This window comes from Apis laboriosa, unplaced genomic scaffold, assembly GCF_014066325.1.
Source record: "Apis laboriosa isolate Shangri-la unplaced genomic scaffold, ASM1406632v1 scaffold71_cov137, whole genome shotgun sequence".
NCBI lineage: Eukaryota > Metazoa > Arthropoda > Insecta > Hymenoptera > Apidae > Apis > Apis laboriosa.
This window is the reverse complement of record NW_025224229.1, coordinates 2,308,592-2,336,249: the sequence shown is the minus strand read 5'-3', so window position 1 is coordinate 2,336,249 and position 27,658 is coordinate 2,308,592. Positions and strand designations below refer to the sequence as shown.

General features: G+C 17.9%; 1 protein-coding gene across 10 annotated transcripts in view; it reads left to right on the top strand.

Moving 5' to 3' along the window:
* Positions 1–27,658, top strand: part of LOC122719288 — a 118,990-nt gene that overhangs the window by 75,738 nt on the left and 15,594 nt on the right. The window contains exons 14-15 of one of the 10 annotated variants that reach the window (XM_043944980.1): positions 23,294–23,576; positions 25,070–25,257. The exons of 6 other annotated variants lie outside the window; for them this stretch is intronic. In XM_043944980.1, the coding sequence (XP_043800915.1) occupies positions 23,294–23,576; positions 25,070–25,119 (333 nt within the window). In that variant the 3' untranslated portion in view covers positions 25,120–25,257. Of the gene's footprint in view, positions 1–23,293; positions 23,703–25,069; positions 25,258–27,658 lie in introns of those variants that run through there. 3 more of the 10 variants (XM_043944982.1, XM_043944981.1, XM_043944979.1) reach the window with 3 other exon arrangements.

Here is a 27,658-nt window from a genome sequence, read left to right as displayed (position 1 = left end):
GGCAATTTTATATAAGACAGATTTTTAAAATTATTAATAGATAATAAATAGACAAAAATTATATAGAACATATTTTATAAAACCTAACGTGATCGCTTAAATAGATAAAATAGACGAAAGTCTGAACTTTAAGAATGCAATTTTCTTAATCAAATAATTATATTATATAGTATTATATTATATTATATTATATTATATTATATTATATTGTATTGTATAGTATTGTATTGTATTGTATTATATTATATTATATTGCATTGTATTATATTATATTGTATTGTATTATATTATATTGTATTGTATTATATTATATTATATTGTATTATATTGTATTGTATTATACTATATTATATTATATTATACTATATTATACTATATTATACTATATTATACTATATTATATTATATTATATTATATTGTATTGTATAGTATTATATTATATTATATTATATTATATTATATTATATTATATTATATTATATTATATTGTATAGTATTGTATTGTATTATATTATATTATATTATATTATATTGTATTATATTATATTATATTATATTATATTATATAAATTATATATAACTTTGAATTAATATCGATAGTAATAACCATATTGACTATATTTAAAAAATATAAAAATTACCTATCTAATTTTTTTTTTTACTTTATTTTTTTTCTAAATAATATTATTTATATTCAATAAATTCAATTATTTATTTTCAATAAATGGCTTCATTTATTTATTTAATCTAAAATAAAATAAATTAAATACAATTAAGTTTATAATTATTAAAATCTTATGTAACATATATTTTGTAAATCAATTAATTTTCTTCATTGCTATCTTCAGATAAATAGTTGAATAATAATTAATAATTGAAAATTAATGATTGAACAAAGATTATAAATAAAATCATATTATTAATCATGATTACTAATTAAATAATTTGTAATCATTAAATAATTAATAAAAGATCATAATCAAAGATATCGAAGTAATTTCTTGTATTCTTTCAGATTTCTGAATTTAGAATTATTTTAATTATTACTGCTTCTTTGAAAAGCTGCATCAAGTTTTTTCTTTGTTCATTTTTATTAATTTTCTATTAACATAATAAATATATATTATTGTAACATATAAATAACATAATATAAATAATATAATTATTCATATATATATATATATATGTATTCATATAATATAAATATATAATTATTAATTATAGATAAGTTATTGATTATAAATATATATATATATATATATATATTCATATAATATAAATATATAATTATTAATTATAGATAACTTATTGATTATAAATTAAAAATTTTATGCAAGGTATTATAATTATAAAATATATTAGTCCCTACACTATGATATACACTATGATATACACTATGATAATTTCTTGAATAATGATTATAATTATCATAATTATTTTTAATAGTCAATTATAATCAATATAATTGATTATTGCTCTATTTATGACTTTCGCTTATCTCATTAATTTAAATTAAATTAATTTAAATATCATAGGAAATATTATTCATTATCATATTTAGAACTTGAATAATTCTTGTTTATTCGTCAAGATTATTTTAATATCTAAATATCTTTTAATCAATTCTAATTAATCCACTAAATATTATCTAAAAAATTGAGAATATCAATATATACAAATATATATACAAATATATATACAAATATATATTATATAGAGTGTATCAAAAATGTGAGATCACCGGTTAATTTCTGAGATAGTTTCAAGCAATATTTTTTTTTTTTGTATAGATTTTCATTGGAGTTAGCAAATTATTAACAAAAGATACTGATTAATCAGGAAGCGTATAGGCTAATCGAATCGTGATATTGCATACGTTGACCAAACATGAACAAACAATGTGTCATTCAAAAATGTATATTGAATATAATTTATAAAATATTTTTTTATTAATAAAAAATTATATTGAATTACATCTTGTTTATGAACAATAAATAAACTATTTAACATTGTTATGCGTATAATACGAATAAATCGAATTTATTCATCATTCAAAATAAATAATATTAAATCATGATATAAAAAAATAAATATATAAAATTTTTTTATTAAATAAACGATAAATATTACTTGGAATATTTGGAATAAAAATATTATGATAAAAAACGATATATTACAGTTAGATTAAATTAAAAAACAATTGATCAAGTAAGTAGATAAAATAAAATCAATCTTCACTAAAAATTTAATTCAAATTTTGAAATCGTTTCTCTTGGGCATTTTTTTTTAACATTGATGCTTCTTAAACTCTTGAATTCTTAACAAATTTGCGTGTAAAACTAAATTGATTACTGATAAAATGTCACCAAAAAATAATGCAAAGACAATGTATCTATCATTCACTTCACGGTCATCAACATTGATCAGTTATAATCACTTATAATTCAGTAAGAGAATTGAATTTAATTGCTCTTAATTTTTTTTCTATATTATATTTTAAAACTAAATACTTTTATATAACTCTTTATGTTCGCGATCGTGAAGTTAATATGATGAAATATTGAGGAATACATGCGTGAAATCTTTAACTGAAGTTGAAGTTTTCCCATTTTTATAATAAACAGTAAACTATATTGATGAATATACTATACATATTATGTGAGGACATTATATCTCATAATAACTCACAATATGTAATCTGGTGATCAAAACAAAATTAAATCTTAACAAACTCCAAATTCATATCAAAATACATAATAGAAAATATTCTTTTATAATGAATTTGTAGTTAACGATATCATGGATTAGTTGCTTGAATAATCCTTAAGAAAAATTCTTCAAGCTATTATTGATTAGTACATATTTATCATAAATCTCGTCAAGGATAGAGTAGTTGATATGGGGTAAGAACGTATCGAAATTATATTTTGAGTTATAATTTGTCACAAAAAATAATCATAATTTTGAATTATTCTAAGCTGAATGATCTAGTATCATTTATCTCTGATATGATCGAATATTATTCATAATCATTTTTCTTTGTAGTTATTTAAAAAAAAAAAATTATAAAGTGTGACATTATAGTTGTTCTATTATAAATATATTATTCTCTTATTGCCCTCATTTATGATTATTCTTATTATTATTTCGTAATGTTGAAATTTAAGAATAAAAAAAAAAAGAATTTATCAATAAAATTTAAAAAAAAAAATTCATTTCATATTCTTCAAGAGAAATAGTTATAATCTGGCTAATTAATTAATTATTAAACTCATTTTTTATATACATAGTATGTTTTCGTAGGATGTCTGAAATCGATTATTAATACCAAAACAAACATAAAATTTGGTATACAAAAATATCAGTTGATGATTATTAAGTTATATTAATCAATTCAAATTTATATTAAATGAAACAAAATAAAAAAAAAAATATATAAAAAAATTGAAACGAAAATATAACATGCAAAGTCATATATATTTTAAAATCCGAAAATATATAAAATGAAAATTATATTAAATAAATATAATAATTATCAGGTTAATGGTTCTATTGTTGAGTTTTCTATTGTTTTGTAGTTTTAATATTAATTTTGCATTTTTTTATGATAAAATAGCAAGGTTTTAGATTGGGATATATGATATAGAGTCAAAGATTTTAATTAATAATATTAAATATCACATTTAATATAAATTATATGTATTATAAAAAATTATATGAAATAAAAAATCTATATTATAATCTGTAAATTATAATTCATTCCTTAAAATATGTTTTATTTATATAACATGCTACTTAACCTAGTTAACTTATAAACTTGTATTATGTACATATAAAACTTAAAAATAATTTATTTATAAATATCTCTATGCAAGTGCAAAAATCTTATATCTTATATCTTTAAAATTATTAGACAGTAAACAAAAATAAATATTATATTATATGTATTATATTTATTTGCTATTTTTTTACTTTTATCCATTTTTGTATTAATAATTTACTTACAAAATATAATTGTATTTCCACAAAAAAAAGAATATGCAAAATGATATTTTTTTGTTCATATTTTATTTGTCTTTCATATAATAAATTTTATAAAATTCAAGTTAATCATTTAAATGCTAAGCGCTTTTCTTGTTCAATACTTAAAAATATTCAACTAATCGATCAATAAAATCGATATTTTTTATCGAATTTTATCAATATATCTTTATTGTTACTGTTTATCAAAATTGTAATAAAGTGAAATATGATAACGTAAAAGTTTGTATATTTTGCAGTATTAAATAAGTATTACATAAGCTAAATATAAAATATATATTTAGAAAATTATAACAAATAATACATGTATATATATATGTTTATCAATACATAGATATAAATTTCTTCTGTATATTGAATCTTTCATATATTATACAATTAAATTACTCTTGAAGTTGTGGTTATATATTACGTTGTCTCAAATTATGCTTTGGTAGTTAATTTCTATATTTTTTTTATTAATGATAAAGTGATGTTTTTTTCTTGTTTCTATTCACATTCTATCTCAGAGATAATATACATATAAAATCATATCGAAATCGCAACATTTGTCTCTTTTTTTTTTTTTTTTTTAAATATATATACATATATAAAGAATATATATTTCATATAAATGTGATTTTTTCTTATCTGTTTTTTCCATCATTATTTAATCTGTTGTTTATTTAGATATGCATATAATATTTCATTAAATTTATCACTTTCATCTATATAACTATTATATATGTGACGAAAGAAGTTTTATTTTTTTCTTTCTTTAATATTTCTTCAATATTATAATTTTATTTATTATTACATTCTTTATTAGAAATTAATAAAACAGTTTTTAAAATTTTTTTATAATAATTACATAAAACAATTTCGAAAATATTTGATTTTACTAATTTTTATTTTTTGATTAGGATTTTTTTTTTTGTCTTTTAAGTATATATTTTTAAAATATAAAAATTTGATTAATTCTGTGCTAATAAAAAAATTATCAGTGCATTTAAACAAACACTTTGTTGTAATAATATTATAGTCAAGTTCAATTTTATTATTAATCTTCAATTTCGCATCTCGATAATAATAAAAAGTTATATAATAATTTAAAATTCCAAAATATTTATATTCCGCTTATGATGTTTCTTATTCGATAATATTTGATATTTAAATTGCAAAAAATTTATTACCAAGGATTCATTGATACAACTCATTGATATAACTCTGTATAATGTAATTTAAAAATTTTATTAGCATGTTCAATTGTTAGGATTAAATTTGTATCAAATTTTTCATGATTCGATGGAAACGTTTTTCATTATCAAGTGAAAACATTTAAAAATAAATTAAAATCTATACCAAAAAGATTTATTTTAATATATAAGCTATTATTAATCGTAAGCTATTATGCTTAGTAGTATGCTTCGTGAATTTTTAGTGAATTTTCAATATAAAATTATCAAATAGAAAAAAGTATAGTCCAGAATTTTTTACAAAATCACATCTTGATCATAATATTTTATTTTCCACAATTTTTATATATTTTGCAATATAAATTGAATTATCGGTTTGAAAATCATTGATATTAAAATTCTTAAAAACATTTATTTTCTTTCTTTTAATATTAAGTATAATTTTGTTATTGTTGTTATTGTTATTGCAATCCGTTTATTATTTTTGAATTTGTTATTCTTCTTTTAGAAACTATTGGATTGTTAAAGAGTAATCCAATAATAAGTATAAATAAAAAATAAATAAGATAATAAGATAGAATAATATAAAAAATTAATATATAACATATAATACATATGTGTTATTATATTAATAATAAAAATATTTAATAATTAAAAAATATCAAACATAATATTTATTTACAAGAATATTCACAAGAATATTTACTTATTCACAAGAATGTCATCATTTGGCATTTTAAATAATCTTTAATTTTTATTTAATTAATTTAATTTATTATTTATATATATTTATTATATTTTATTTAAATAATCTTTAAATAAAAAATGAAATAAACACGATTGCGCCAATTAATTCTTTTTTGGATATAAAATTTTTGGATAGAAAAGTATGATCGTGCTATATTACATTTTTTGCCAAGCAAATTTTTGCCTATAATACTCACGTAAAATATTTAAATAATTTTAAAATTATTTAAATATTTCTTAAAATAATAATTTTTTATTTTAAATAGTTTAGTAATTTTTTATGGAAATAATAATCTATATCGATATTTTATTATATAATATAAAAAATATATAATTCCAAAAAAAACAAATTTGACTTTTATATATGTTTACTCTTTTCATATCTCTTTAAATATTCTTTACAAAAAAATTAATACTATCATATTATATCCTCTTTTATACAACTTTTATATAATATTTTTTTATAAAAGAAATAATTTACAAATTATTTGAGGTAATTATATTATGAGAATTATTTGATTTTATATATATTTGAAATTGTATTTGTTGAGATAAAAATTATTATTTTTAATACAATTTAAAACAATAAAAGAATATGTTTATGATATTAAATGAAAAAAGATTATTGATTTCCTACAATAAAAATGAAAAATAAAAAACAAGAATATGTTAAATTTATATTATATGAATTTATCTCATATGAATTAATCCAGCGTGAATTAATCAGTATCAAATCTACTAATTTTATTTTTAGAAACAATATTTAGCATATAATTTTATTTTTAACAATGATTATAAAATGAATAATTTATAAATCAATTAATTTATAAATATTATAAACATATTATAAAAAAATTATATATTATATACATACTTATATAGGATAATATTTAAATATATATAATTTTTTTATATTCGTTTCGAGTTGCAATCATACTCTTGATTTGATTTAATTTATTATAATTTTATATATAACTGTTTATATATTGCATTCATTATCATTCTTTCGATTGAAGCTCTTTCTTCTTATTTTCTCTATTTTCAGATCTAGCTACAGATAGTCTGATATTTTATTCTATGTATTATATTCACTATTTATATTAGACTAGTAATAAAAGAAATTCATTTTAAAAATTAAAAATTGTATTTTATTGTTATATTACAATAATTTAAAAAATTTTTTTAAATATAATGAGATATATAAGTTTAATATTAACTAATTTTTTAGAAATATGCTTCATTTATAATTCAGTTTTATAATAAATGTTAAAATTTTTATAAAATATAATCATAAAACTATTAACGAAAATATAGACATCTTAAACTTCATTAATGTATTACCAAATTAATTGCATATACGATTCAAATAAAATAAATAATATATATAGTATATATATAAATATATATATAATATATAATATATATAATATATATAAATAATATATAAATAAAATAAACTTTTAACAATACTTTTATGAAAGAAAGATTCAGTAATCGAAAATAATTATAAAAATTAATTTTTATTCATTTTTCATTTTTCAAAAAATGGAACAGTTTAAAAAAATTTATAATTTTTCGTACAAATAATTATTATAAATGATAACAATTTTTTTAATTAATAATTGATTATTGAAAAAATTTTGTCTGATTATAAATAATCATTATTAAAATCGAAAATTGTTTTTAATTATTTTTATTAATGATGCAAATTTTATTTTGACTATAAAATGTGGTCATAAAATTAGAAAATTTTATATTTATATATATACTTATATATATACTTACTACTTATACGTTTAGTACTTACTTACTATACTTATACGTTTTATATATAATTTAACATATGACTGCTATTTATCATCTATTTATAAAAACATAACTGGCATTCATTAACTAGCAAATGTATAATACTGAACTATATTATTGACATACTTAACATCTATATATTCGTAAAAAGCTTAAACCATAGATTCAAAAGTTCCATGGAAAACGAAAATAAAATATTAATAATTGAAATTATAATGATGATATAAATAAATGCCATGATATTCTAAGTAATAAAATTATAAGAATTTATAACAATATTTATAACAATAAATATTGATATAAATTATAAATTAATTAATTAATTATTAATAAATTAATTATGAGCTAATATTACAATTATCATCAAATTTCGATCATTATCATTTTAATTACATAAAAATTATTTTATATTTTATTTTCATATTCTGCGGATTTCAAAGATCTTCATGGATAAATACTAATTGTACATATGATTTTCTAGAATATCATAAGCGATATGAGAAAAGATATAAAATTATTATTAGGAAATAATTTTTATCACTATATATATTAGTAGCCATAATATATATTTAACGTAAGATAAATAATGGTCGTATGCTTACACATACATTGGACGCATTACAACAAAATTCTATATATATAATATATATATAATAACATATCAATGATATATATAAATATGATATTATTAATTATGATATTATTAGTTTATGACATAGTTTGATTAAACGCTTGTTTTTTCAATATCATTTTGAATTCATAAAATTTTAAATTAATATATGTCATTTTTTTTATAATAGATTATATTTAATAGAATTATTATAGAAGATTATTTATTTAATATTAAATATAAAAATATTTTCATGTTTCAAAAAAAGATCAAAGGAGCTGAATAACTATATATTAAATAAAACAAAAAAGAAACAATATTTTTATAGCAAAAATACTTTATCAATAGTTTATATGTTTTGTTTATATGTTATATATTATAATTTAAAAAATACGATTTGGTATTTCGTATTGATTTACAGTGTGTTTAAATTGTTGTATTTCTCTAACATGATATTTATCTTTATGATATTTATAAGATCTTTTCAAAAAATTATTTATATGAATTTATTTATAGAAACTTGTCTTAAAAAGTATTCTCAAACATTTCCAATAATATTCAAATTTGATAATAATACGAACCAATTTATACTTATAGTATTATATATAGAATATATATATAGAATTATATATAGAAATATATTATAATATATATTATAATAAATTATAATAAATTAATTATATTATAATCTATAATATATACTATAATATAGTGTATATTTCTAATTATATTAATAACTTTATTTCTTACTTTTTGTACAAATCCTTAATTAATTTAAATGTATTATCTATTTTCATTTTATTTTAAATATTCAATTATTATGTTTCGTTATAATAAAAAATTTTACTTTTGTTCATTTTAATATCTTAATATCTTCTTTAATATCTTTTTTTTTTTTACTTTCTTTTACTACAAGAAAATAGTTTTGATAGCTTCAGTTGTTAAATATATATATATATATATCTTAATTATCTGCCGCAATATATTAATAGATGATCATTTTTATTTATAATATATATTATATGATGATCATAGGATGTTCTCTCATGGATATAAATATAAATATATATATAAAATTCAATGTAATAATAGAGATTATTGTTTAACTTAAATAATTATAAAAATATCTAAATATCTCGTAAACTAAAATCAATGGTTATGTTTTAAATGTCTGTTTTAAATATATACACATGATTATTTCTATTATTATTAGAAATACAAAAAAATGTTTCAGATAAAAATTGTATGGTATGTATTGCGATAATATGAATTATTGAAAACTTTAGAATAATTTTCCCTCTTAATGAGGGAAATCCTCGATAAATGGTTCAAAAGAAACGAATTTCTTACTAGATCAAGTTCAGAATTATTACCGTACCGAGAATAATCACCATAATCTTCGGGATAATGACTTTATAGTAACATATTGCCGATCTATAAATTTGGAAATTGTTAACTTTTTATATATGTTTAAAATCGAATTTTTAAATCTAAAAATTTTTAAAATTCTAAAAATTCAAAACTATGTCTGATATAAAACCATTCTTACTTAGTTTAATATATAGTTCATTTTAAACGACTTGCGTTCAATTGAATTGATATAACACATTAAAAAAGAACATTGAATATATAATAAGATTTAACTCAAGGTCATTATACAAAACAATTAAATGTCTAATATATGCAATAATATAACTATGAATAGTTATAAATATTTTTTGACTATAGATTATTTGACTAATTTATGTTAAATAATTATGTCAAATAATAATTATGAATTTGCATACTTTGTGAATCTATATTTGTATAACTATAAATATAAAAATAACTAATATTAAATTGCAACTATATTGAATTGCTATATTATATATATAATCGCTATTCTATAAATGCTAAATACTTACTACATTATATACACTACATACATTTGATGACCAAATTATATGTCTATTACGACAGATTTACTGAAGATGTGTCGATTGTTCGAAGAATTATTACTCGAATTATTCCAGATTTAGATGCATTAAACTGATTTCTAATGATTTCTAAGTATCATTTCAATGAAAGACTATCCTTCTTAGCGATAACTTCGACTCTGATATACTCAGAGAAGGAGAAGTTTAATTTTCAATTATTATAAATGCTGCACCAATTATTATAAACGCTTCATCACTTGATCTCAAAAAATTCAAATAATTCCTAATCCCTTTTTTAAAGCTCTCCTCACATGTAGTACATGCAACCAATCAGACATCATCTATTCCCTTTTAAGATAATGCTCATAATACTAATCTATAATTTTTAATACTCAACAATAAAATTAATTTATTCAAGTGATCCCTTTCATTGACAAAATTTCTACTAGTATCCACATGGAACGATATTGATCTCTAGATAAAATAATACAAATAACTGATGAATTTGTGGATCGACGGTTCACTAATAATTCAAGGTAAATAATTATAAAACTATAAAAAATATAAATATAAATTTTACGAGATCACGTCCTCTTTCCGATTAAAAAAAGTCCCATGCAGTTCACTTCGTAGAAAAATTTCTAGAATCATCCTTAAATTCTATATTACATCATATATTTTTATGTATGTAATGTACAATATTTACGAAAAACCGAAAAATCGTTCATATATAATTCTTTAGATTCGTGAAATATGTTCATCATCAACTGAAATGAATTTACTGTCCATTCTGAAATGTTCTCACTTTTTTGACAAAGTTTGAGTGAGTTAAAATTTTTTTAAAATATTCATTCTTTACAATATTCGTAAAACTAAGAATAAAATTGACATTGCTGAATCGTCGGATACTACTGGATTCTTGATAATGGAGTCCATTGACACGATACAAAAATCATATTTTACAATGATTTTCGAATTTATATGCAAGTCATGTAATCTAACATGTCATCATGTAATCCATATGTCATGGAAATGCGATTTTCATATGACATAGATACCATATGCGATAGTATTCAATTCGCATAATTTTACGAACCAGCGTTTTCTTGGATATGTTGTATATTAATGATACTTTTATCAATTTCACAAAACCGTCGGATATCACTTATATTTTCATTATTAAAATTATATTTTCCGAATTCATATTAACACTCGGAGAAGAAAAACGCGAATGGAAAATATCGGATATTCGAGTTTTCAGAAACTATATGCTCCTGTAATTAATAGATTGTGTTAAATATATGATCATGTTTGAAATGGCTATCTCAATGCGTCCCAAATTTTTCTATCACATTTAAAAGAATGTTATTATATGACATATACTCATTCTGGATAAATATTATCATTATATTTATGAAACATTTTAACTTTTTTTAAATGCTTAAGATTTACTTCTAAGTGCTTTCAAATTTCTAAAATTCTAAGAATTTTCTATGTCTAGCATCATAAAGCCACTTATGATCTACACAGTAGATGTTGCGTGTTAGAATAAAAACTAGATATTAAAAAATAAACTTAATTTTTTTAATTGTTTTATTTACAAACATTAATTTATAATAAAATTTAACACTATAATTATAATTTCCGTAAACTAAAATATAATTATTAAAAACAAAAATTAGTTTATTTTTATTATAAATTATGTTTGCATAATAATATATATGTATATCATTATAATATATATGTATATCAATAAAATTATATATATCAATATTTTTTATTTCTATAAAAATTGCATTAAATTTTTAATAGTTTAATATTAACAATAAAAGCACAAAATATCTTTTATGATTTTTTTTATAATTTAATTATATTAATTTTCTTTGTTAATACAATTCAAAATATTTACCCATTTTTACAATTTTAAAACAATCTGAAATAATTTTATTAATATTTTTAATTATATATTTTTTCATAATTAAATTAATTTTATTTAAATAATAAAAAATGAAATTAAATAATATTTAATATAAATTGAAATTCATGCCTACATGGACTAAATGTTATGTATGTTTTCATATGTAGAAATTATTATAAGTTATTTGTAATTTTATTTATTAATATACAATAGAATTCTACTAATTTATGTTATGGATTTTAGTATGTTGTATTTAAATATTCCAAATTATTGAACTTTAAATTTTATCATAATGATTTCTTAAGAAAAAAAAATAAAAAAATTTTTTTATTCAAGATTTATTTTTCAAGTAAATCGAATTTGAATCAATTATGCAATTGTTTAAATAACTTATGTAATATATAGGATGTATTGAAAATCGTGACATAAGATAAAAAAGGACAATATCTAGTGAAAAAATAATAACAATTTTCGAAATAAAATAATTTAAAAAAAAAATTAACAAAGGACGTAATATACATTTAGCTATTTTGTTTGCAAGCATATTATTTTATTTGTAAGTAATATTATTATTTGATATGAATCCAATAATAATATATATTAATATATTGTTAGAAATATTTTATGTGTTTTGTTCGGAAGTAGAAACATGAACTATAGTAATGTATTTTATTCTTCACTTCTTTGAATGAATATATAAATGAATATATCTATATAAAAATATATAACAGAATTTCACAGATACTAATAATTTGAAATCTAGTTAGTTATAATAAGAATGTTAAAAAATAAACTATAATATTGTTACAATGAATAAAACGATGAATAATATTGTTACACGAATATATAAATAGAATGTAAGAGAATTTTATATTTAATTTTTTAAAAAATGAAATTTTGTATATCATACATTCTATTATATATTTTTATATATAAAATATAACAATACTTCTAAAAATATGGATCATAAAGGTTCTTAAAATTTCAAAGAAAAATATTGCTTAAAATTATCTCAGGATTTTCCAATTAAATTTTACAGTTTTCACATTTTTGGAATACTTTATACATATAGTAATTTGGAATAAGATGGCTTTGAAATAACTTGATCATCGTAAAACTTATAAAATGTTTTAATTTTCGATTATTTTTGATAATATTTTTTATATTGTACAAAATATATTAATTTTATTATTTTTTTTCAAATAAAAAATAAGTAAGTTATATGTAATAAATTTGTTTAATCGAAAATACTCCCGAAAATTTTTTATGTATTTTTTTAATTATAATATTTTATTAAAAAGTAATGACTTTTTTGAAAAGCAATGTAATATAATATTGTAATTATAATATTGTAATATAATATTGTATTGTAATATAATATGTTAATATAATATTCAGAGATTATATTTGTATAATAAAAATATTATCATATAATTGTTGAAAAAACAAATCACTTTCTGGCTTTTGGGTTATGATGACTTGATTTTTTATGGGATAGATAATACTACAAAAATATATATAGGTATTTAAATGCAATATCATTTCAAATGAAAAAAAATATTCAGGACAGTAATTAGAACAATATATTACAAATATATTAACAAAAATTATACAACTAAAATCTAATATAAACTTTTGCAACAGAGACATTATTAATAAACTTATCCAATTTTCAATAGTTCAACAATGAATACAGTTTAACAAATCAGAAAATGTAGAAAAAATATGCTATCATTTTGTATAATGTGTTTCAAAAATATTGATAAAAGATGAAATATTGAAAAAAAAACTATAATTGAAAAATCTCAAATAAAAAAAATAATAAAAAAAGTAAAAGTAAAAATTTAAAAAAATTAAGTAGACGAAAAATAATGTGTAAGATTTATTTTTCGGTGAAAATTTTTCAGATTTCCCATATAAGAAAATATTCTTGAAAAAAAATGGACTACTGAATGCTAATGTCAGAAGTATAGAATCGCACATTATAATAATATGATTGGATTCAATTTTTGATTGAAAATGATTTCATGAAGGATATTCAACATTTTAAAAAATTTTTAAATATATAAATAAAATGTAAATAATATGGAAATATTTTATATAAAAAAATAATTTTTCATTTTATTAAATTTATAATATATATTTTCTAATTAGACCATGATTCTTCGAAACAAAGATATTAGAAACTCCGGATGAGATAGAATTCAATTATATTTTTTTTTCAAAATCTATGATTATTTTTTTGTTCTTTATAAATTTATATGTATTTATGTTTGTAAATATATTTTCTTTCTTTTTAAATATTAATTAAATTTACAGTATATTAATCATTTTAAAAAATATGGAATTCTCATTCGAACTTATTTTATTACGACTTGTATTATGATTTTCAGCATAATTGTATAGTGATTTTCAGCATAGTTTGAATAAAGAATAATATAAATATGTATATGTGAAATAGAGCTTATAATCATTGCTGAATAATAAACATAAAATATGATTATGATTGAAATTATATCGATTATTAGATGCTGAAATAGATCTATTTTGAATATCTGATATACAATGCACCATCAACCAAGAGATTTACAATAAGATTGAAATTAAAAATAATAAAATTGCATTAATTTTTCGCGAAAAATACATCTCAATTGAATATAAGATATTTTTATTTTTACGAGATATCTTTGAAAAATTGATGAACACCAAAATAAATACAAAAATTGCTGCAAAAATATTTATTGAGACTTATTTATTAATCTTTAAACAATTTAAATTTAAGTGAAATGGTTAGATGAAACGAGATGAAGACAGGAAAATGATGAATAAAGATAGAATTGTTTCATTTTATCTCTATCTTACTTCGTTTAACTCAAATTTAAATTGCTTATAACTTAATGAAAAAAGATTCAACATCAACATTTTTGTATTATATAAACATTTAACCATTAAATTAATTAATTTTTGTGTTTGTTTTTAGTTTCTAAAATCGATTCTCAAAAAATGTCTCAGGAATATATTAATATCCTGCATATATTTAGCTTATTACTAAATAGATATCATTAGATAAATATCATTAGTAATAAGATGTTAAAATAATAATATAATATATAAAAACAAACAAAAAAATATAAAATAAAACAATAAAATTTTTTCGTCTAAATTTATTTTTGAGAAAATCGAATTTTTAAATTCATATAATATGTTATTAAATAAATTATTAAATAAAATAATTAATTATTTAATTTATAAGTATACCTGATTAATAATTGATTATATATAGAATATATAAAAAAACAAAATGTAAAGAGTATTATAGCATTTCTACATCTTTGGATCGATATCTAAAGATTTATAAATAAAAGTGTAAAAATAATTTTAATCTCGAACTTCAAAATCTAATTTTTTTATATTACATTGTATTCTACTCATCACAAAAATAAAAAGTATCAAAATAATCGGTCTCAATTTTAATTATTCTTTTAAAAAAGAATTATTAAATTTTCATCAGTTTTTAGTTTAGTTTAGAATTTGTTTTATTTATAATTTGTTTAATTTGTTTAATTTGTTTATCATTCAATCAATAAAAAAATGTAGCATATAGATATTCCAAATCTATTATTATATATCTCTTATTGTACACTGAATGAATCAGGTAACATTGAAAAAAATCCATAGATTCTATGATAATATCAGTAGCAGATCGTACATAATTATAGTGATACTCTCTTTTCTTCGGTCACTAATAATAGAATGAAAATATGTTGAAAAAAAAGAAAATTTGATTAGATAATAAATATTCGAAAAGAGATCTTCAATAAATTCGTTTTATAAATGTTTTTGAATTTCATTTTTGAATTTGTAAAATTTTCTTAAAATAAATTTAGATAAAAAAATTTTATTTCTATACTCAATTACCTTCTTTATTATATATTTTCAAAATTTCTTATAATATCTTTCTTTTTTTTTCTTTTTTTCTTTCTTTTTTTTCTCGCTATTTAAATAAAATCAAATTTGAGACATGTATACATCAAGCGATGAATTTTTTTTAAATTAATAATTGACATAAAGTTGAAATTCTTATCACTTTCAATTTTATATTATCAACCATTGACTTAAATCCATTAAACATATTTCATATTTTGTATATAAAGAGTTAGAAATGCGAATTCAATCTTATTTAAATAAATAATAGACAAAAAAAGAAAGAAAGGAAAAATATCATAGTATATAACAGATCTAGGATATCTATATTCAATAAATGCTATTTTTCTTATAATTGACTGAAAAATGTAAAAAAAATTATAAATAAAATAAATTCGAAAATTAATTTAAATTTTATATTTTTATCAAGAGAATAATTGAGTTACAATTTATACTTTCTTTAAAACTTTTTATTCTTATAATAAATAGAATTAGTTAATTAGTCTTATAATAAATAGAATATTAGTTAGTAATAAATAAAATATTAGATGCAATAAATTTGATCTTAAATTGAAGTCAGGATCATTTTTGTACGTATTTTTATTTACAGATCTTTACCAATCCAAATATAATCATTTTATACTTACTTTTTGTACACTTTATACACCTTATACACTAATCCAATATATTAAATTATAACTTACTTATTCGTATTATATTCATATTATAATTTTTTATTGATTATTAGTCTTATCTATATAAGAATTATTCAATTTCATGGATATTTAGTAAATTTTCGAATTTATTAAATTCTTCTCTAAAATCAAATTTTCAATATAACTTTATTTTTTTTTAAATTTCTTCATATAAAAAAAATTGTCCCCTTGATCTTATTTAAATGAAAAATTGTGATCTATGATATATATAGGTTTTAGAAAAAATGGAAATATTTAAATTGTTTTTCACATGCAGAATGATAATTCAAATAAATTTTGTAAGTTATAATTATGAAATGATAATATTACAAATTTATTATATTTATATCTATACTTTTTAGTAAATTTTAATATTTTAAAACATATTCAACAACAATATATATACATATATATAATAAATTATATATATATAATATATATAAAGAGGGAAAAATGAAAAGAATAATTTAAAAAATTTATATTTAATAATATTACTAAACAAAATCATAAAATTGACAACAAAGGCTTGTTGATCTTTCAATTATTTTATGAATTTATAATGAATATGAAAATCATTCTGAGCATATTTCATAAATTTACTTAACATAAGGATTATTAAATAATATTTTCAAACAAATTTGCCTCATTTTTATCTCTTTTTTTATTATAGAGTAAATTATTTTATCGAACAATATCATCAAATGTAAAAAAAAAAATATTAAATATAAAAAAATTCAGGATATTGTCATTTGACAAATATTATAAATTTTATTCAATATATGAAAAATAACTAGTAATTTCTTTTGCTTTTCTTCTGAAAACTATATGCAAGAAAAATGCTTAGGAATATCTAATAGCATGAATACTTATTTAATTAAATGCTAATAAATATTCAAATTATTTCTATTACATGTTTAACATAATAATATACATAATAATATACATACATATTTTGAATATGTAATATTCATAATAAAGAAATATTTTTATTTGACTTCTTAATTTTTTTATATATAGTTTTTGTCCTATTTTGCTTCATAGATTGTATGTAGCACAATATTTTTTTTGCACGATCATGTATAAAAACTTCATTATAAAAATTTCATGTAACATACAGTATTATAGTATAGAACGAAAAAAAGTATTATATTTATGTTATTATTAGTATGTTAATGGATTTCTGTGTTAGCAACAAAGTGGACATTTCCATGTTTGAAATGAAAATATTACATTTTAATTTTCTTTTATATATATTAATATTATTCATATTATGACAATAGATATAATACACCAAAAAAAAATATTCTAAAAAATAGAAGTCTGTTTTTATAAACTGAGATTAATATTTCTTTATAGCCTGTTCATGTCAGACAATTGTCTGTTGACAATTTATTAATAGGAAGCAAAATACAAGATTTTTTAAGACAATTTACGGATGAGTATAAATTGTATATTATTTTCTGTTAAATTGAAAAACAAGAGACAAGTTTGTATAGAAGTATTAATAAATAGAATATAAAAATGTTATTAAACTTATAAAAATATTAAAAAAAAGAAAAAGAAAATGTTATTGACAATTGATTTAGGAATTACATTTATTTTGATATATTAATTATTTAAATGACTATCAAGTTCTAAATACAAAATTTAGTGTTTTTTTTTTACTATTTTTTCTAGAAAATTTTCTAAATTAAACATTCTAAAACATTTAGGAATTTCTATCAAATCCTTTTGTTTATTTATTTATTCGTTAATGAAAATTATTATCATACCTAACTAAAACACTTCCAGAATTATTTTTCGAAATTTTTTCTTTTACAATTTTAAAATTATATATATATATATATATATATATATTCTATAAACCATAACAATTGATGATATAACTAAAAAAATTGAAATATCAGAATAAAGATAAATATCCAACGTAATCAGAAAATATAAATAAAATAAGTACTTGATGTTCATGTGCTGTACATATTATTGTATAATTATTAATGCTAAACGACAATCAAATATCGATATTCAGGAATAAATTTATATAATTGAAAACAAGATGGAAATCTTAAAATTTTTTAAATATACATATTGTGAGTTATATCAAACATATATATCTATTTATATCTATCTACGTCTAATTCCTCTCGTTGGATTAATTATATGTATATATTTACATATAGTATGATGTGTATATATGTGTATATATATATATATATATATATATCAGACAATTCTGATTGTTATCAAATTACATGCAAAATATTTACGAACAATATCTATCAATCCTAAAGAACATTTATATTTATTATTTTTTTTTTTAATAAAATAAATATATCAATGTATCGCTTTTTAATAAAATAATTTAAAATAAATTATTAAGAATATAATTTTAAGTAAAATTCTTTTTTCTTTATATGTAATTGATAATTGTTTTCAATTTTCGAATTATATATATATATATTTTTTTTTAATATATTCTATTATTTGCTCTAATATAAGTAATTATCTTACTATTGTTATTTACCATAATATGTACTGTATCAAAAATAGCAATCTACATCTTAGACTATCATTCAATAAATCATTTTGTTTGAGATAATTGAGTTCGATTATGATTAGATTGTGATTGCCAAACGGTATAGAAATCAAGAGAACCATGGGAAAATCAAATTTACCGATCCAAATATATAAAATATATAAAATCAAATCAAATTTTCCCGTGGATTTTGTATATGTGTTTATATTTTGTATATATATGTGCATATTGAATATTATATTTAATTATTATTAAAATATTTATTCATTGTTCATAATATAATTCGATATACCTTTTTAATAAAAAAATATTTGTTATATTCTATAATATATTTTCTTGGATATATGTTGCTTGGACTCGATTGGCAATACGTAACTAACGCTACTGTCGTGATTGGCCGGTATTCTTGATTAAATTCATTAAATCAAAAAGAGTAGTGGAAGTTTTTGCAAGAGAAAATATGCTTATAATTATCTTATCTCCAGTTTAGGAATATTCTAATATTTTTAGAACATTTTGTATATTATCTGGAAATAATATTTTATATATGTTTTTTTTTTCATGTCAAATTTTATATTAAAAAATTGAACATAATCTTCTATATTGCAAATTATATTCTACAAAATATCTGAAAAACTATTATATAATAATTATATAATAGATATAATAATTTATAAAAATGATTTATTTTTAAATAAAAATGTCGTTGTAAAATATTTTTAAAAAGTTTATTTATTTAAACAATAATAAAAATTAGTATATTTGTATTAATTATATTATAAAATATTATATTATAAAATTTTTATTTTTATGAAAATTTTTATGAAAATTTATATGCATAAAAATCAAACAATGGTAAAAAATGTAAATAAATTAAAATTTTAATTTTTGATATTATAATTAAAATTATTTCATTTAGTTTCTCTTCTATTCTAGAAAGTTTGTTTTATTTAAATATAAAAATTGTTTGATATAAGAAGATACATTATGCAATAATTTTTCTGTAACTGGATATGTATGTTATATTATAAAAGTGTTTTTTTTAAACATAATCATATATTTTTTTTAATATATTAATTATAATATATCTTATTGTTTTTTTATTATAAAAAAAATTATTTATATCAAAGAACCTAGTCTAGGAGATATTAATTGAAGTAATTTTAAATTTGTAAAATTGTATGAAAGATAAGGAACAAACGAAACAATATTCTACCATTCATATTCTTCATTGTCATTCATACAATTTTACAAACATCAAGTTATAATATCTTCTGAAATGATGATTTTTTTCAAATAATTTAATACTTTCTAGGAAATAAAAGATAAATATTAAAAACATGATTTTCCAATATATTTTATGCATTTATCTATAAAAAATTTTAATAATTATAACAATGTATCTTCTCATACCAAATAACTTTTGTTATACTAAAGAATTTATCTTTTCATATATTCTTAAAAGATATTTAACTATAAATAAAACAAACTCTGTATATAAGATGAAATGATTATATGAGCACGATTTTTAATATTAAAAAATTTTAACAATTTATGATTTCATGAAATCTTATAACTCTAATATATTATATTTTATTAATTTTTTCAAATAATCAAACTGTAATGTATGATCTACCGATGAAGCCATAGTATGATTTGTATAAGATTCACTTCATAGAATTATCGGTCTCTAATAAATATCTATTTTATATATAAATAATTGTAATTAAATGATTTCATATAAATTAATATTAAAAAATAAATAATATAGTAATAATATGTGTAATTATAATAATAATGGTATATATATAAAATATTATAGTATTATAGTAATTTTGCCAAAAACATTTTTATATTCAATAATCATAAAACAAAAAATATGAAATCTATCATTTTTACGGATTTAATTGTTTTTAATATTAACAATAGAACTTATAAATGAGATTATCACATTTACAATTATATTATTATATGTAGTTTAATATATAATTTATAGTAAGAGCTCAAAGTATAATAAATGTATACATTTATAAATATAAATTTATATAAAATTTTAGTAAATCAATTAATTAATCATCAAATTAATTCATCAACTCAAATGTATAAAAGTAATATAGATAAATATAGATTCTTTTTACTAAATAGATATTTACTAGAAAATTTACTACATTTGCTATATTTGCTACAACAGATAAAAACTAACAATAAAAATATATTAAATTAAAAATAAATTCATTAAATTTCTTCGATCAGTTAATGATTAGGAAATGATTATTTTTATATATGCTAATAATAATTATTTTATTCCAATATTGAATCAATTCGCATGGAGCAAACAATTATTGTAATTACATTATTATATTATACGGATCAATCAATCAAAAAAAGAATCATACAATACAAGCAATCATATCATGGCATTTTATGTATATTTCTATTAAATTAAATATGAAATTATATTTTTTAATTAAAGTTTATATTTGATTGATTAAATACTTTTGGTTTACAAATTAATATATGTATACTATATAATATGTATACTATGTACAGTACATATATATATATATATATATATATATATATATATATATATATGTATATTACTTATAATAAGTGTAATTAGATTTACGCTTCTTTTATAAAATAATATAATTATAGAATATTTGAAAAATCAATTTTAGATCCCATAACATAAAAGTTGATATACGAAAACGTTGATTAGGATTTATTTATTTATTAAATTATATAATTAATGTTTGCATTTGTCAAAACGAGATATGAAGAGAGTAAAACCACTCTATCTGTGTCTCATTCTATTTTTGCTTCATTTAACGCGAACTTAAATTATTTCCAACTAATAAATTTTAATTAAGATTTTTGTAGATCAACTTTTTTATCTGTTTTGAATTCTAAAATATTGAATTTCTAAAAATATATTGTATAAATCTATTTAACATTTTGTTGATCAAGATATGATTTCTTGTTATTAATGATCTTTCCAAATATTAATGATACTTTCCAAATATAATGCTATTAAGTGAATGATAACTTCTATGATCACTTCTTTATTGATCACTGATCATTTATATTTTATCTATTTGTGAAAGTATTTAAGAAAAAAATCTTTCATAAAAATCAGTAATTTATATGACAATTCTTTTTTAGACTTCAAAATATAGTTGAGTAGTTTTCGAATAATGAAAAATCATTATAGTTCATATTTATTTTTGTATATAAGATCTTAAAAATATCAATGCCATGTTAAATGTTTAATGTTTCATAAAAATCTTAAGAATTTATTGGTCTATACAAATTTGCATTCTACTCTAAATTTGGATGATATTTTAAGATATTTTATGTATGAAATGATATCCTTCTCTCTCTTTCTCTTCCTCTCAGCATGATATAATACCAGCTTCTATATTCTGTCAAATTTGTTAGCTTATGTTTCAAATGCTTTTCATGAATTTTTTGTCTAACCTGTGGTTTTCATCACATCGATACTTGATAGTTTGTAGTTAATAAATAACACATATTTATTACATACTAATGAAACATTTGGGTAGTACAAATATATTATAATATCAATTTTATATTAAAATATTCATTCTATGGAGAAAAATAAAAAAAGTAAATTGAATAAAATCGAAATTAAAGATAAACTATCAATTTTCTTTGCTTCGAAACAAATTAATTATTCATAATTGTGCTATTTTTGCAATAGAAAAGAGAGTGAAAATGAAGATAAATTTGAAAAAAAATGTATCAATAGAGAAAGAAAGAAAAAGAAAAAATCGAAACAAAAAGTTTATTCGTGATATTAGTGGTGCGTGATGATATGATTAGCAAGAACATTTGTTTGTTTATCGTTAGGAGCAAGAACATTGATTATGATTAGCAAGAACATTGTTTGTTTAACGGAAGGAGGGACCGCCAGTGGCGACGGATATGCAGGCTACGCTATTAAACTATGGCGGACAGCATGAATTTGGTCGATGCAGCGTTGCCTCGCAAAGAAGCCTCGAGGAAGATGAATGTGATTCAAGCGAAGAACTTATAGGAAATACTTCTGGTGGGGGCCAGTCCGAGTCGCAGACTGTGGGGCTCCAACCAAAACTGGCCCCGATCAGTGGTATCTCTATGGAGCCTACCACTGTTTTCAGACTTCACTTTCTCGGGTCAGTTGAAATTGAAGAGGAAGGGAGACGTAAGCGCCTTAACAACCACATAGTGCGGGAGGCTGTGACTAAGATCAAGGTCCGCCCTCCAACCCTTAGATGTATCATATTTTATTCTATAATCGTTATTATGTTCGACTTATCTTAAAAATTACTTTTTGTTCATCGTTTCTCTCTGCATCATCTTCGCTTTTTTTCATTGACAACGAGTATTCAAAACTTTATAAATTATTTTTCGAATTTTTTAGATTAATTATTGATTTAATTTTTAATAAATAAATCTTTAATATAAAGTAATAATTCAATATTAATTAGAAAATATTAAATAAAGATTATTTTTAAGTAGTTAATTAGTATTTTTCCAAATGTTTCGTAATGAATTTTATAGTCAATAGAAAAAAATAATAAATTAAAATTAATATAAAATCTTTGAAAATCTTAATTATATGTAATAGATTTTAACCTAAAATATTAAAATATTTATGATATGATTATCAGATATTATCATTTATCAGATATTGATTATTTATTTTGTTTAAAAACTTTGTTGATTATTGTGTTTGTTTGAAATTATATTTTTAACATATCTATTTCTAATATGTTTTTAAAAATTAATTATGATTTCTTATATTTTTCAAGAAATAAAAAGAAATTAAAATTTTTGATCTTTAAAGTAGATAAATAATAAAAATTTATTAATTGAAATAAAATTTTAGAAAATTATTAAAAATATTATATTGAAATTTTCATGATAAAATAATATCATTAATTATTTTTTATTTGATGATTATCCTATAAATTCATATATTCTATCAATCAAAATTTTGCATTTTTCTATGAAAAGAAATGTTCCAATAGAGTCAATTTATAAGTCATGCATAATTGCCGAAAAAAGTATTACGAGTATAGAATCTAATATCATACTCTAGAGAGTAATTGAGCAATTAAATAACAAATTAACGAAATTTCACGATACTATCTAAAATTTCGTAATATTAAATGCATACTATTTATTATCAAACAAATAATATCATTAAATTCCATTAATTTATTCTTTCTTTACTATTCCTATATAAATTGTGATTATCAAATTCTATCATCTATTATGTTTATAACAAGTCTGTTATTATAAACAATAAATTTTCTTTCGCAAAGCATGCGAAATAAAATATTCGGCGTTAACGTAAAAAAATAGGAAAATCAGGCAAAGTAAAAGAATAATGAAATATGACAAGAAACTGCGAAACAATTTATTTGACGAGATCATATACAAAATAATATTTCTCTCTCACTTTCTTATTATTATAAGTAAATATATTATATTTATATTTATAATATATTATATTTTATTCTATATTATATTTATAGAATATAATATTAAATATAATATTATATTTATAATATATTTATATATATTTATAATATATTTATTAATTAATATATTTATATTTATATATATTTATAATATATTTATAATATATTAATATTTATATTAATATATTATATTTATATTACTGACCAGGTAATAAAGAATGTGACCAGACTTTCGCCACATCATCACGTGATACGTGATATATCCACCTGATCTATTAATGGCAGCAAATGCATATTATAACATAATATATTTTTCTCTTGCGGAATTTGCTATAAAGGAATTGAACCATTTTTAATGATAGAATAGATAATATATATAGATACTATCTCCGTTCAACAATTTTATTATTATATAAATTTTATCCCATCCGATGACAATTGTGCGAACAATATTGACATGCATCAAAAATGACTCAGTAGTTCTATTAATCAATATAGTTAGTCAATTTTACTTAAACTAAAAAATTTTGATTACTTAATATTTAAATATAGAAAAGAATAATGATTTTTTTATTTTTTTAATCATTAGGCATATAAAGTATTATATTTTGTCAAATATTAAGAATAATTACGAATTAATATAGGAATTATTACATATTCGATTCTTAAAATTCTCTAAAATAATATTTTTATGTTTTAAAGAAAATGGGTTTTTTTTTTCATTATGAAAATTTTTTTGATTTTTTTTTAAGTATACTTTTTTTTTTAAATAAATTCTATATTCTAAAATATTTATATTTATATTATATATTTTTCAATTATTAATATTTAAAAATTATTTATAAATATATATTAATATATATCAATATATTATATTAATAAATATATATCAATAATATTTTTTACTATTATGATATAAATAAATGATTTTGTTAAACATTAACTGATTAACTGACTCTTAACATTTTTTTTAACTTTATTATATTCTAATAATTCTATATATTTATGTTCATAATAAAAAAGAAGTCCACCTTTTTAGAGCAATTTTTTATTACGAGAAAATGATGCTTACATTTTTACATACGCATTCAATTGCATTATCAAAAAGCAAAAGAAAAACAAACGAAAAGAAGAGATAATTCAGAAGCAAAAAAACATTCTGAAAAATAGCTTCTTTTTACAATATATTTATTATTTATTATATTATAATATTGATAATTGCAAATATTCTAATGGATATATTCAAATAGCTTAAGGACTACAGTGATGATCGAATATATATTATAATTATATATTATAATTTTTTATTTCCATGTGTCTTTTTTAAATCAATTATTATTTTATGTTATATTTATTTTATTATTATATAATATTATATAATAATTTAATTTATTAGATATAAATATACATTTTTTATATAAATATAAATAAGTATTTATAATTTATATTTATATAATTTAATATTTATTATTATATATGATATTAATTATTTATTATTATATATTAATATTATCATATTTTATAAAAAAAACATTAATATGAAAATGTTTTTAATTTCGATCAGTTTAATCGATTAATTAAAACACTATCTGATTTTGAATTGTGAAAAATTTTTAATATTAATTTTATATTATTATATTTTTATATTATTATATTATTTTAATATTATTATATTTTTAAATTTTTGAGAAATATTATTTTTATAGATAAATAATATTTCAGAATGGATATAAATAAATAATATTCCAACATTTACGAAAAATGTTTTAATAATTTTAATCATTTTTTAAATAATTTTTATACAAAAATCTTTTATATAAAAATGATTTTTATCATTCTTAAAATATTATTTCATAGATTAAAAATAATGATATATATTTGTAAAAATAATAATATAATAATTTATATTATTATTATACAAAAATACTATATTTTTTATATCAACAAATATTTTTATATCATTATATAATTATCTAACATTATTCAATTATAATAGTTTCAATTTATGATAAATAATATTTATATTAAATAATATTTATATTAATAAAAAATACAAATTAGAAAAAGTATTATAATCGTTTCATAATCCGGCATGGCATGGTATACAATATTTTTTTTTTAAATTCAAATATTAGATTAAATTATAATAAGAAAGAAAAATTTAAAAGAATAAATATAAAAAACTAAATATAAATCATATTTCTTAAATAATTATAATAATTTTAACTAATTAAACTATTCGGTTTCATAATTGTGACAAACATATAAATCATGTTGTTTAGTGCATCTTCATGTGCTCAATCGTTACATTTCATGCAGTGCTAATTTTTTTTTCGATAGTAAACTACAATTACATACAAAAATATTTGAACAATAATATATACTTAACTTTAATAATTTATATTTTTATTAATTATAGAAGAAATGAATTTAATTTTTTTTCTGTAAAATATTTATTGTATTTTACAAATATAAATAATCATTTAACTAATTTGATATAATAAAGTTAAGTTATAATAAAGATATAAATATTAAAAATATTAAAAATGAAATCATAATTATTTTTCCTTTTTTTCAACTTAAAAATATAATTAAGTGCCATTTTCATTATATTATAATTATTAATTGTAATTATTATTTAGTTTTATTATAAATTTTTAAATATTCGATTATTTTTTAATGGGAAAAATATATATATATAATTTCATTTAATATTTAATATTATTTTATTATATCAAATTAATTAAATAAATTGCTTATATTTATACAATACAATACTCTAGAAACAAGTTAAAAT